This window comes from Sinocyclocheilus rhinocerous, unplaced genomic scaffold, assembly GCF_001515625.1.
Source record: "Sinocyclocheilus rhinocerous isolate Xijiao unplaced genomic scaffold, SAMN03320098_v1.1 scaffold165, whole genome shotgun sequence".
NCBI lineage: Eukaryota > Metazoa > Chordata > Actinopteri > Cypriniformes > Cyprinidae > Sinocyclocheilus > Sinocyclocheilus rhinocerous.
The window spans coordinates 614,594-627,862 of record NW_015630990.1 but is presented as its reverse complement, the minus strand read 5'-3'; the positions used below and the strand labels follow the sequence as shown (position 1 = coordinate 627,862).

General features: G+C 37.4%; 1 protein-coding gene and 1 pseudogene across 1 annotated transcript in view; one reads left to right on the top strand and one right to left on the bottom strand.

The window, feature by feature from the left end:
* The window catches only part of LOC107740917 (sodium leak channel non-selective protein-like), a 73,521-nt gene extending 67,656 nt beyond the window's left edge, over nucleotides 1-5,865 (top strand). Inside the window, exons 29-34 of the mRNA XM_016553467.1 lie at nucleotides 1,666-1,781; nucleotides 2,816-2,973; nucleotides 3,200-3,350; nucleotides 4,529-4,678; nucleotides 4,765-4,879; nucleotides 5,161-5,865. Coding sequence (XP_016408953.1) covers nucleotides 1,666-1,781; nucleotides 2,816-2,973; nucleotides 3,200-3,350; nucleotides 4,529-4,678; nucleotides 4,765-4,879; nucleotides 5,161-5,303 — 833 coding nt within the window. The 3' untranslated portion in view covers nucleotides 5,304-5,865. The remainder of the gene's footprint in view (nucleotides 1-1,665; nucleotides 1,782-2,815; nucleotides 2,974-3,199; nucleotides 3,351-4,528; nucleotides 4,679-4,764; nucleotides 4,880-5,160) is intronic.
* Nucleotides 5,866-6,352: 487 nt separating this feature from the next.
* Nucleotides 6,353-13,269, bottom strand: part of LOC107740916 (phospholipase D1-like) — a 22,482-nt pseudogene continuing 15,565 nt past the window's right edge.

The window sequence follows — 13,269 nt, the reverse complement described above, 5'->3', positions numbered from 1 at the left end:
CATGCAAAAAAAATAAGAAATCAGGAAGGGGGCCAACACTTTTTCACACCACTGTAGTATAAATAGAATCTATAGCTATTTGCACTGTGTAAATAGCATATCGCTAAAAAAATACTGCTATTTTCACTTAGTGTGAATAGAATCCATTGCTATTTTCACTTAGTGTAAATAGCGTCTATCGCTATTTACACTTTTGGCGCTTTTCCACTGCATGGTACGACTCGGTACAGTTCACTTTTGGGGGGTTTTCCCACTGGGTACAGTACCTGGTACCTGGTACTTTTTTTAGTACCACCTCGGTTGAGGTTCCAAGTGAACCGTACCGTTACCAAAACGTGACGTGTAAACTCTGCTGATCACGGATTGGCCGGAGAGAAATTAGTAGTATATTAGTTAAATTTTGTTATTTGTAAATTTCAGTTTTATTTTTAGTTATTTTAGTACATCAAGTTAATCTAAATGAAAGTGAGAAATGTTACCTTGGAGACTATAATAAAATAAGGTTTGAGTTTATTATTACGGAGTGTCTATTTACACTAAGTGCAAATAGCCCGCCTTGTTGGCAGAGGCTATTTACACTAATTTCGCCCACCAACGTGTGATTGAACTAGTCAAAAGTGCAAAAGACGGCTGCTAGATGTCAGCTTCAGTGGCATAGATGGTGTGTCATAGTTTTTTTGACATGATCAACCCAAGTTCGAACCCAAGTTCAACTTTTTCTCTTCCATTTTTAAATTTCATATCACATCGGAAAGGCATGTATTTTTAATAAAAATTAAGGAAATAATCAAAAAGTTGAAGAAAAAAAAGTATCGGGTAGGGTTAGGGTAGGCCTAGGAAGGGCTTATTGTCCCAATAATGTGGCATCCATTTAATAATTTGAATTAAAATGATAATTTACACTCAATACGTTATTATTGCATACTGTTTTATAATGTACTATATTAACATGCTGGAGGATTTGCTGCTCAACAGATCCTGAGCTCATTAACAAATATCTGATCTTTTACACAGAGCTCGCGTGATCGCGAAATCGAAAGTGAAAGTGAACAGCGAGCGCCCATTCAAAAGAGATTTAAATACTCTGCATATTGATAGCGGATCCCTGATGCGTGAAAATTAAATGCAATGTTAGAATGTTTGCTGGAGCACTGGACACAAAAATCACGGGAGCGGGCGATAATGGTCAGAAATTCAGTGGGAGCAAGATTAAGAAAACCGCTTATACAAAACCGCACACAATGAATGGCGACTGTAGAAAGCAAAAGCCGAATCCCGGACATTTTGGGCGATTTAGAAATCCCGGCCGGAAGCATTATTTTAAGGTCCAAAAAGAGGACGTATGGTCACCCTACTCTACAGTACACCATGAGTGTGTAACTCACACACCACTCAACTTTATGCTCTGAAATGTGTCATTCAGTGTGTTAACTGGTTGCATTCCCAGCGTTGCCACAAGAGCAGCTATAGTGGGTATTAGCATTAACCGTCAACATTTTAAAACCTGACAATGGCATTCGAAGGTAACTATTGCCTCCTTGAGGTTTATTACAACCACAGCAAGCATTTGCACACTTGTTTAGAGTCTGTTTTCCGTCCCTTACTTGTGTTCTGAGAGCCTAGCTGAAAGCGATCCCAACAATAATCACTTTATTTCCCCCTCAGCCATCATTGTGGAGAATTTCTCTTTGTTCTACTCCACCGAGGAGGACCAGTTGCTAAGCTACAACGACCTGCGTCACTTCCAGATCATTTGGAACATGGTGGATGACAAGCGGGAGGTGAGGAGGAGGAGGGGACGTGCCTGTGATCAGCGGCTGTCAGCGGGGATGATTTTGAGTTAATACCCGCGTGTGCTCTTCGCACCGGCTCTGAAGCCACAAATGAATGAATCACACGCATCGGCATTCTCACCTCCAGAGTAATTGGAGGTTATTACTGCCTGTCACAGATAGCGAGAGGTGTTGAGCTGTCATCTTCATTAGGTGGAAACAGCCTTATTGAGAGCAGCAGAGAGAAGTGCGTGCAGATTTGACCTCCTCCCGTAGGATCAGTAATATCTGCTCGTGTATATTTGAGTTAAATGAGGCACACCAGTCATTTTCTGGCCTTAATTAATCAACCAGCGGTGCTGGGATCAGCTAGAAACACTTGAGGCCATAAGACTGTAACAGCTGAGCACAGGAAGGACTTTGTGCCTAATTAGACACATGAGCTCTGCTCCAAAATCTAGTGAGCTTCCTTGATGCCTGCTAGCCTTCTAAGACAGCACAAACCTCACAAAGCTGATTTAGAACACTCTACATAGGCAACAACAACAACTTTTCACCAGAGTTTTCATTTCATTTTTAATTTTCATCAGTAAAATAAGTAATAGTAAAATAGTAAAGTTCTTCGGCAATGAACCACCTCTTGATATTTCAGCCAAAAAAAAATTACATATTGCTACTCCAGGATCATTTTTGGTCACTCTGAAACTGACATATTCACCTGTTTTAGCTTATCCAGGTTATGTGCACAAAATAGTCTTTATCAAAATTTTCCAATTAATTCCTGTATATTTAATGCTAATATATAATTTTTTTTTGACTTCTTCACCATTCATAGTTTATCAGATTTCATTCTAGGATTGCCTGCTCTGCCAAGGATAAAATATGATGCTTCCTTAGAATTTAATAAAAAGAATGGGCCTTAAAATGCCCTCTAGGTAGGCAGCTCACTAGCTATAGTACAGTGATAGTCTGAGAATTTTCTTAAATAACCCTTTTGCCATTATATATACCAGTATTTATTTACTAAAGTTTTTTGAAAACAGGGAGTGATACCGACCTCTCGGGTGAAGTTTCTGCTCCGTCTGCTGAGAGGTCGTCTGGAAGTTGACCTGGACAAAGACAAGCTTCTCTTCAAACACATGTGTTATGAGATGGAGCGTCTGCACAACGGAGGAGATGTCACCTTCCATGATGTACTGAGGTTAGTAAGGACCATTAGTATTCATTACAGCACACTAACAAACATGCATATCACGACAAATCAAAATGTCCTATTTTGATATAGAAGAGTTACTATCAAAACTCAAATTTTCCCCATTCTAAAAAGAACAAACCCTGAAAGGGCCAATCCATCGCTAGTGTTGTTCATATTGGCCACTAAGCGTGTTCAGCAGCTTATAGGAAGTCATTGATGGTGTATGTTTCAGCATGCTGTCGTACCGCTCAGTTGATATCCGGAAGAGTCTTCAGCTAGAGGAGCTGTTGGCGCGAGAGCAGCTTGAATACACTATAGAGGAGGAGGTGGCCAAACAAACCATCCGCATGTGGTTAAAGAAGTGCCTCAAACGCATACGAGCCGTGAGTTCACACAAACACACTCCTGACACTTCACTGATATTTACCCCAATAAACTGAAAACAGATCAGCTGTTTGACAGTGACTATATTTACACTACATCTCAACATGGCCCAAATCTGATGTCACTTTAATATGTGGAAATAAATTCATATTGTACATTTTTGTTTTTCTTTTTGGCTGTGGGTCTTGAACAGTCATGTGGGAATTTATGCAATTTGTCAGTCTAACTTGACAATGTGACATTAACTTCCTGTCTGAGTTTTTTATTTGTATATTTTTTCTGCTAAATCAAATATACAGATGAAAACATTTTGTATTCTGTAATATTTTTCCTATATTTTCATAAGTCAATTTTATGATTTGTTTATATACTACACTTTTTTTCTTTTTCTTTTTTTTACATTTTTATCACAGAATAAGGCAGAAAATATATTGTTTAGTTTCTATAGGCTACTGTAATAAATGCTATGTCAGTTAGCACTGCATCATTCAGATACTTTATTTATTACCTGGAAATGACTTGAAAAACACACATAAACCATATATAAACCAAGTATTAATGAAACATACACTGCATGAGAGAGTTTAGCGCTCCGTAATGTTCACATCTCCTAATTTCAGATACAAATAAAACACCAGGTCATGCATAGACTTTTTAAAGTTAAATTTACATGTATATTTAGTTTTTTTTTTCCGCTGGAGCACCACCCGAGTCTTCCCCTCCCATTTCGCTTGATTCCCACATCTGCTACCTGCGCAGATATCAACAGTGCAACTGGGTTTTAGGTTGCCAGGTTGAGGTCACAAATGAGTTGAAATTTTTATGATGTATCGATTGTGTGAGTAGGATGCTTTTCACACAAGATCTGGCAACTGGACAACCTTGGGATAATATATTAATGTGATCATTCATATAGCGAGGTTTGGGCCACGCAAATTACGGGAGTTTCGTGGGAGAAATAGCAAAACGGGAGGGGTGCGGGAGATGGGTGTGAAATACGGGAGACTCCCGGGAAAAATGGGAGTGTTGACAGGTATGCTGATATAACTGCTGATATTCAGTTGAGTTGCTTTTATTCTCATTGTTCAATAGAATTAGTCCCGTATCAGCATAGTGGCTGGTATTAGACATGCAGGATGAGCCGAATGAAAACACTGACACCACCTTCCTCCTTCAGAAGCAGCAGCAGTCATGTAGCATCATTCTCAGTCTGAGAGAGAGCCAACAGCAGGACCTCCAGCGCCTGCTCAACCCTCCCAGCATTGAGACCACCGTCCCCAGCGAGGACACCAACGCCCATAACCAAGACAATCCCACTCAGCCAGAGGTAACCCTACCAGTGTCTGTTCTTCAGAGACTATGTGTGTCTCTGAGTCTTCATTCTAATGAAATGATGTGAAATGATTGACCCAGCAGAACAGCGGCCTGCAGACCTTACTGAGCCCCACCCTGTCGGACCGCAGCAGATATCGACAGGACTCCGCCGACCGACCCCAGAGGAAGCTGGGACAGTGGCGACTTCCTGCAGGTCAACACCAAACACACTATTAAACATGCTCTTACATTTACAAAAGTATTGCTTTTGTAAAATGAGGTATATAGCAACATAAGTCATGCTAAGTGTTGCTAAAGGATGTTAGCATAATAATTATACTATACTTTCTTCCCATGTTTCTTTGAATGGTTTTGAAAAAGAACAAAGGCTTGTTTATTGTTTGTTTTTCCACATATTTAGTATTCTGCACATTGACTTGTTTGCGTGGCTGGTTAACCCATGACTCACATCGCAGTCTTTTGTTTGCCCTGCAGGGCGCACGGGTGTGAAGTCCATGGTGTGTAAGATGAACCCTGTGAGTGATGAGGCCTCCTCGGGGTCTGAAGTCAAGAAGTGGTGGACTCGCCAACTGACAATGGAAAGTGATCAAAGCGGCGATGACCTCATTGATAGCTGAAGCAAAACGGCCTGCTAATTTTTTTCAGATTTTCCTCTTAAGAAAGGATCATTCGGCTAAATCTTTTGTATTGGCTTCTTATATGGCATAAGCCATGATCCTCTGTTAGCTTTACGTTGGGGAGTCTATGCTGCTTAAAGCATCACCTGCACACGTTCAAGCCTCCTTTTGCTTATTCAAAGACAATAAATGTCGGTTTCAACCATGTTAATGCTCACCCTACTGTGGTGGAAGATTTTCAGTGAGCATTGTTTTGTCAATGAGAAATATCTTTGATGAAAGAGCAGCTGTAAAGTGTCCTCAGGAAGTTTATGTAATGTAATATAAGAGTCTAATAATCTGAATTCTAGATGTAATGGTTAGGGAATTCACATGCTTTACGTGACGCACCTAACCAAAGCCATAGCGTTCTCCTTGTTTGTCTTTTGTGCCACAATAATATGTCTTCAATACATGGGTGTTTGTAAGATCCACAATTATCTTGTGTTGTAAAACTGGGCTTACACTTTATAAAATGCAACCACTTGCTTACATTATGGCAAGACAGTGAATGTAACTGTATTGTGTGTCTACGCGACACATTTTCCAGATGCTTAATTATTATAATAAAGCTACATATGTAAGTTATAAGATTAATTTAAATAATATATTGAAATAATGTACTTAATATATTTTGTAAAAATGAAAATTGCAGCAGTTTATTGTGTGCTTTTAAATTAAAAGTGTCTGTGATACTACCAGAAGTGGTTGTATTGTATATTTTAAGCATTTTTACCTAGGTTAATCGTCAGGAAGATCTGAAAAGAACTATGCACATATAAAGAATAATTACTGGAAGAACAAAGTTAATTATTTACGACAGCTGCAGTGTCCATGTATATTTGATTAAGAGAGTTCAGACATAAACCTACAGGGACAACAGACAAACAGCAGAAGAATGAAGGTTTAGACATGCATCTAAAGAGAGCTCAGAGGTAGTTTTTGCATGCTACTGACAGCACATATAGCATGATGCAAAAGAGAAGACAGCCATTAGAGGTTCAAAGAGTCTATGTCCACAGCTCGATGGGCATGATTCCCTCTTTAGATTGAAAGAAGGGAAAAGGTTCTCTTCAGACAGAAAGTACAAGGGAAATTGGACCAGAAAGCCTCGTATCTTCTTCAGTTCGGTGCAGGCCTGTGCTGGGTCTTCTTATAGCCATGCAAGGACGTGACATGTATTCTCTCAGAATCTTACAGTTTAGGACTGCTTCAGTGGGCAAACAGCTGAAGACCTGCACAGATAGTCAGTGATGGTGACTATTCCCAATTAAGCATATATATATATATAAATACCAGATCTGCAGCATATTTATCCTATATTGGACTGCAGAATCATTTCAATGACACAAAGGCAGAATCAGAGCACAAGTAAACAGACGGCTCCATTGACTGAGCCGGTTAATCACATTTCTAAGATCAGTGATAAAAGGAAGCTCTATTCTAAGAATGAATCTAGGGCTATTTAGAGAGTGCGGCGAGGAAGGTCAGTGCTGTGCTCTTTCGGTGGCTCTTACCTTTTCTGAGTGATTTATTTATCTTGTCATACACACTGGCGTTCTCGGCTACAGTCACCATCCAGACTTCCTTGTAGAAACGGTCACTGATGGGATCACTGATGTCTCCCAGCAAGCCAAGTACAAGTCTAAAAAAACAGATTGCTTTCACATTCAAAATAACACACTTTGTAATGTAATAGAGCAAAAAATAATGCATTTAGTCAATATTTAAACAGAAAATCAAAAGAAAAAAGAGACATTTAACAGATTTTTTTTAGGACAAAGATATATTTTATGCAGTGTATAATGCAGTACATCTGCATTATTGTCATAAGAATTAACTACACTTTCACAACAAAATTTAAATTTTCCAATAAAGCAAAAATTAGTGATATTTAAACTGATTTGATGAAAAAGTGTATTAAATATGCATGTTTTAACGGTATTTCGTTTAAAATTTGAATTTAGTGGCAATTTAGCTGCGTAATCATGAAGTAATGCCACAATGCCATAAAAAGTCATAAAGTAGGCTTAATTTGCTTAATGAAAAATGACTAAATGTACAATAATATGAAGAAATAAAGCCTATTTTATGACTTTTTTTTTCATTGTGGCAAAAATAGTCATAAAATAGGTTGTTTCATGAAAAATATGTCAAAATAGAACAGATTTGTGAGATTCACCCAATGAATATGAATGATGTATTTCACAGGACTGTAAAATCTCCCACTGCAAAGGGAAAACCTGTTGTCATGTAGCTCACCTGTAACAGGAAAGCAGACCTGAAGCACTCCTCCCGTAGAGACAGAGCAAAGCTGCCAGCCTGATAACTCTCTCCATCCATGACAGAGGGCTGGAATTCTGTGTCTTCAACAACCACAGCCATTTCACCGTCTCTCTTTCCCAGCATGCTCCTGTCATTGATGTTTGCAGAGCCTAAGCAGATCACAGATACCTATCAGACACTTTCCCTTTTCCTACTATCATGGTTAATGCCTTTGGGGAGCGTGTTCTGGGTCTGTATTGGGGTTTGACCTCTACTGAGAGCCTCAAGGACGTATCACTGAACAACACTGAGATTTCTCATTTTTCTTCTTCAAAGCCTATTCATAAGGATAAGAAGATAATTGGAATTGATAAAGACAAACAGGATTTGAGCGACGTTAATGGGATTTTAATAATGCATTTGTGATGATCGAGGAGACAGGCGTGACTTCGCTTTTCATAAACATCTGTTGATGTTTGATATTCTGCACGTCCGCGTTTAGGTGTTTTGTATGAGTGCAGTGCCACCTAGTGGCGACTAACAGCTTTACAGCTCGAAGATTTCAAACAACATAATGTGCTATTGCAAGATCATCGTGTGCACAAACCTAACACATAATAATAATAATTATTATAATTATATGTATTATGAGTATAATATAATAATAAGTTCTAAGTTTACAAGCAATGATTTACTATTATGGATTACCCATCCGTCCAGGGACTATATACAGGTCAATAATACTACTACTACTACTAATAATAGTTTTGTTGTTGTTGTTGTTTTTTTGTTTTTTTTAATCTCTTATACTTACCAAGGCTACCTTTGTATGGTCAAAAATGCAAAATTAATAATAATAATACCTTTTTTCTTATTTTTTTTTTTATAAATCTTGAAATGTAATTTATTCTTGTGATGGCAATGATGAATTTTTAATTTTTACTCCAGTCTTCAGTGTCACGAATCACGATTAATCAAAAATCATTCTAATACACTGATTTCATACTCAAGAAATCTTATTATTATCAATGATGATAATTAAGCAGTTTTTGGTGCTTAACCTTTCAAGACTGTGATATGCTACCATTCAAAAGGTAAGAGTCAATAAATATTTTTTAAATAAACAATAATTCAATTAATTCAGCAAGGATGCATTAAATAATAATCAAACTCCAAATCAAATATCAGAATGATTGCTGTAGGATCTTGTGACGCTAAAGACTAAAGCAATGGTTGCTTTGCCTTTACAGTATATATATATATATAAATAAAATATATATGCATATTACATTTAACACATGAAAATATTTACTTAGAATTTTATTTAAAATATTATTTTTTTATATTTTGTATATAAATATGTATTTATTATTATTAATTTTACATTTAAATATGCAGTATTTTTTTCTAAAGATGTCTTAGTAATTTTTATCCAGTAAAAAATCATATAGTCAACTACTAAACTGAATATCAAGCAGGACACCTCCACCTATGGTGCAGTTATTACACTGCTACTAATGCTTTCAAATGAAATGATAAAGAATAAAATCTCTGAAATTTCCAGAGAACGACCCAATTTTACTTCTCTATATATGTGTGGGCACAGTGTCTGACCAATAATGACAGTGCAGTCATCCACGATCATGAGCTTGCTGTGCACGTAAATGAGTTCAGTGACCAGGCGCCCATCCAGGTCAGCATGAGTGCGCAGACCGCAGAAACAGTTGTACTTGATCCAGCAATCTGCCACTGCAGACAAACACAAATACATACACACATACTTTCTTAATCCTTGTCCTATTATAGAGAATTACAATCATGCAATCCACATTTGATGGACACGATCTTAATGTTACGGCTACAGAGTAGGTTTATACTTCTACATACTAGTCTACTTACTCACACATTTGAGCCTCTCAATAATGGAGTGCTCCCCTCGGCACATTGTCCTGCAATGGAGAAAGAGGGCTTTCTTTTCATCTGCTTCTTGTCTTGCACCAATCATATGTCTTAAATCTTCTTCACCTGACCAATCACATCGCTCGCTGTACCCCAGTGACCACAGCACCCTCAGTGCTCCTCTTACTGTATCTAGCCTAGTGTTGAGGGTCCAAGCTGGGGCTGTAATGGTCTCTCTGTAGCCCGTGAGGAGCAGGGTCTGTTGTTTCCACATTACACATGTGTAATTTGCTGCAAGCGGCTGTTCAGGCTGCATTTTTACCCTTAATTGTGGCAATTTGGTGATTACCGAAGACGCATGTTTGCAGGGTTATTACCTGTAATTAAAGTGCATGATTCAACCCTCTACGCACACCTTGGCAATATAATCGCCATGCGCTCAGTCAGCGTGTTTATCGAGTGAAAATCTGTGTTGAACGCCTCTCACACACATACTGGCGTGTAAAATCTAATAATTTATTAGCCAATGGCTAATGTTAGACATTATTTAGTCGCCCAGAGTAAGATTTAGTCGCATATGCGAGTGATTTAGGCCTACTCGCAATGTAGAGGGTTGCTTTGATGGGTTAGGAGACAAAAGAGAGAAGGGAGAAAGCATGACTGAAAGAGAGATGCACAGTGAAAGTAAGACTACAGCCGTCTTTACCCTAGTGAAAAATAAACAGGCTCAAATGTATTTGAAATACATTTATGTCATGCTAAGTATACTACAAATACATTTACATATTTATGTACTTAATAAAATAACCTTGCAATTGTACTTTTAGTATACTAAACTAAAGTCTGCTAAATTGTAACAACTAATTTTGTACTTAATGGACTTTAATTGTGCGGAAGTAGAGCTGAAGTCCAACCAAAGATATACTGAAGTATATTTGATTGTGCTAAAGTGAAACTATTACAAGTACACTTTAAATATCTTGCATTTAAAGACTGATATTAATCAAAGATCATACAATCCTCATCAATAGTGACATTAAAACACATTTTAGGCTTAATATTCAGAAATGTGCATTGTGCACAAGTAGTTCTCCAAATAAACTTTAATTATAATTTTTATATCAGTAAGTCTTGAGCAATATGCCAGTAAATATGTTAAAAGATCTGAACTATACTTAGTATGAAATAAATGTATTTTAAATATATGACTTTTTTACTAGGGTAGACCGCAAATATGGCACAGGAAAATGCTGCGTTATGCAAAAACAAAACAGTGTTTGGGATCAGTTGTTTTTTTAAAACCCTTTTATTTTAGTTTTTACATATAATATGCATGATATTTTATATATTTACTTTGGGGTCGGTAATTGTTTTTAAAAGTTATATATTATGTATTATGTGTGTGTATATATATACTATCAGAATTTATTATTATTATTTAGGAGCAGGTTCATTTATATTACTTTTATATTTATATAAAGTGACATTCAGTATTTGAATGGAAATTTAAATAAAACATAACCAAGAAATCTGCCCTGATATATGATAAATCATTTAATAGATTTTAGATGAATAACTGGGTAAATAAAAATTCATAACATTTATTCATGGTTACTGTGCCCCTAAAAAAAAAAATAAATAAATACTTTTACTCTGCACTGAAGACCAGGCATAGGCCCTATCCCAAATTGTGCAGTTGATGTACATTTGTGGTCACATATGTTACTTCTATATGAAATGTTTGCTGTTCTGGATGGCTGATACGTAGGCTAAATGACTCGACTCCTCATGGACCTTCGTCCCAATAGACCACTGGCACACAGACCTCAAAACCTTGTTTGTTCAGGGAAAAAGGTTAGAATCAAAATAGATGGTTTCAATTATCACACAACATATTTGGACAACAAAGTTGGATTCTGAAATGATTCTAGAAAAAAAAAAAAGGATAATTTCAGCAATATTGGCAGTTCAAAGCAGGAACCCATGTGGTTTGGTAGTGATATCTCACCTGAACATTAGCCTGTGTTGATTTGCCGCTGTACTCAGCTGGCACCATGGGTGCGGATAGAGACTTGGGCATGAGGCAGGGGTAGCACGTCGCCCCCGACCGCTTCTTCACCAGCTAACAAATAAAAGGAGAGTTGATTGGGATCAGACAGAACGCCCGATGTTGACTCCAAAATCACACCCCTAAAGAGCGCTAATTACTGTGCCACATCCAGATAGCCTGTTGGGCTGACCATCAACCCCTGCCTGGTACCTCCACTCCCCAGAGACAGAGCACTTGTTTGAGGCTGAATAAAAGTCTCAGTGCCACTGATTACAGTAAATTTGATGGCAGTGTGTGTGAAGGTTTTCCGAAAGTAGGTTTTTAATGGCTATTGTCCTAACTAGACTATACTCAGACTGTTTTCAACTGGGCCGGGAACATGGTTCAAAGGTCATTTGAACATGAGACGGGCTTTGTTTCCTGGGAAACAAAGGAAACGATGTTGCCACCCTCTACCAATTATCTATATATGGAAGAAACAATATTTTTTATAGCATTTTCAATGCTTTCCACGGTAGTTGGTCACATTAGTTTTGTTCTTGATTCATCTAGGCTTTCTGTTCTGTTCTTTTCTATATAAAACAGTCACTACAACAAAAGACACAAAAAATGTTTTGTCTGCTTAATGCTGGGTACACACTAAACGATTTTTAAAATCTTATAAGATCTTCAAAATGTGAGAGACCACAAACATGAGGACAAAAAAATCCTAGATTTAACCCTTTTGCTCCTATAGTGTGTGGTGTGCCGCGATGTTCCCCCCACACATCAGGATTTCTGATCGTATATATTCAACATATTGAATATTTACGATTCGCGATCGGGGCGCCTCCAACGTTCTTCCTAGCAGATTCAGATCGGCCCAAAATCAGCCCGATTATCTTGTGGTGTGTCCCCAGCATAAGTTGGAGTTTCTTTGGAAGTTTTATTTTACTTGACGTTTCACCCCTCATGAAAGAAGTGCTCGTGGTGCAAATTAACGTGTTGTACACCATGTCAGCTTACACTGTGGGTAAGCAGTAATCTGGCCGTGTGCTTATAAACAGATGGTTCTCAGGCAATTAACAACTGGCATAATGTGTTGATTAAAATCCATTGAGCCCTGATGAGGGAGAACTAACATTAACTCTGCTCACAGGCTGTTGGCAGCTGCCCAAGCGATACTCATAACTCCAGTGACCTTGATAGTGAATCACATGTCTGAATCACCACAGTTCTAAAAAAAAAACTAAAAAAAAGGCTTGACTTAAACTAATTCAGTTTTTTTCTTCATATCACAGGTACAGAACATAAGCGTCAAGTTTAAACAGTGATCATATGGTTGGAGAGTGGAGAACAGATGCTAATTCTAGTTCTGTGATAACTGCAAGTTAGTGGTGTAAAAATGCATTATTACATTATTACATATACATTATACAAAAGTTTGGGTTTAGTATGTGTTTTTATATGAAGCATCAAAAAGATCAAAAGTGAAAGTAAAATATTTACAATGTTACAAATGATTTTTCTATTTCAGATAAATGCTGTTCTTTTAAACAATTCATCAAAGAATCCTTTTAAAAAATGTAACAGTTTCTACAAAAATAACAGTTCTTAACACTGATTAATAATAATAAATATGACCCTGGACCACAAAATCAGTCACAAGTCGCTGGGGTATATTTGTAGCAATAGCCAACAATACATTGTATGGGTCAAAATTATAGATTTTTT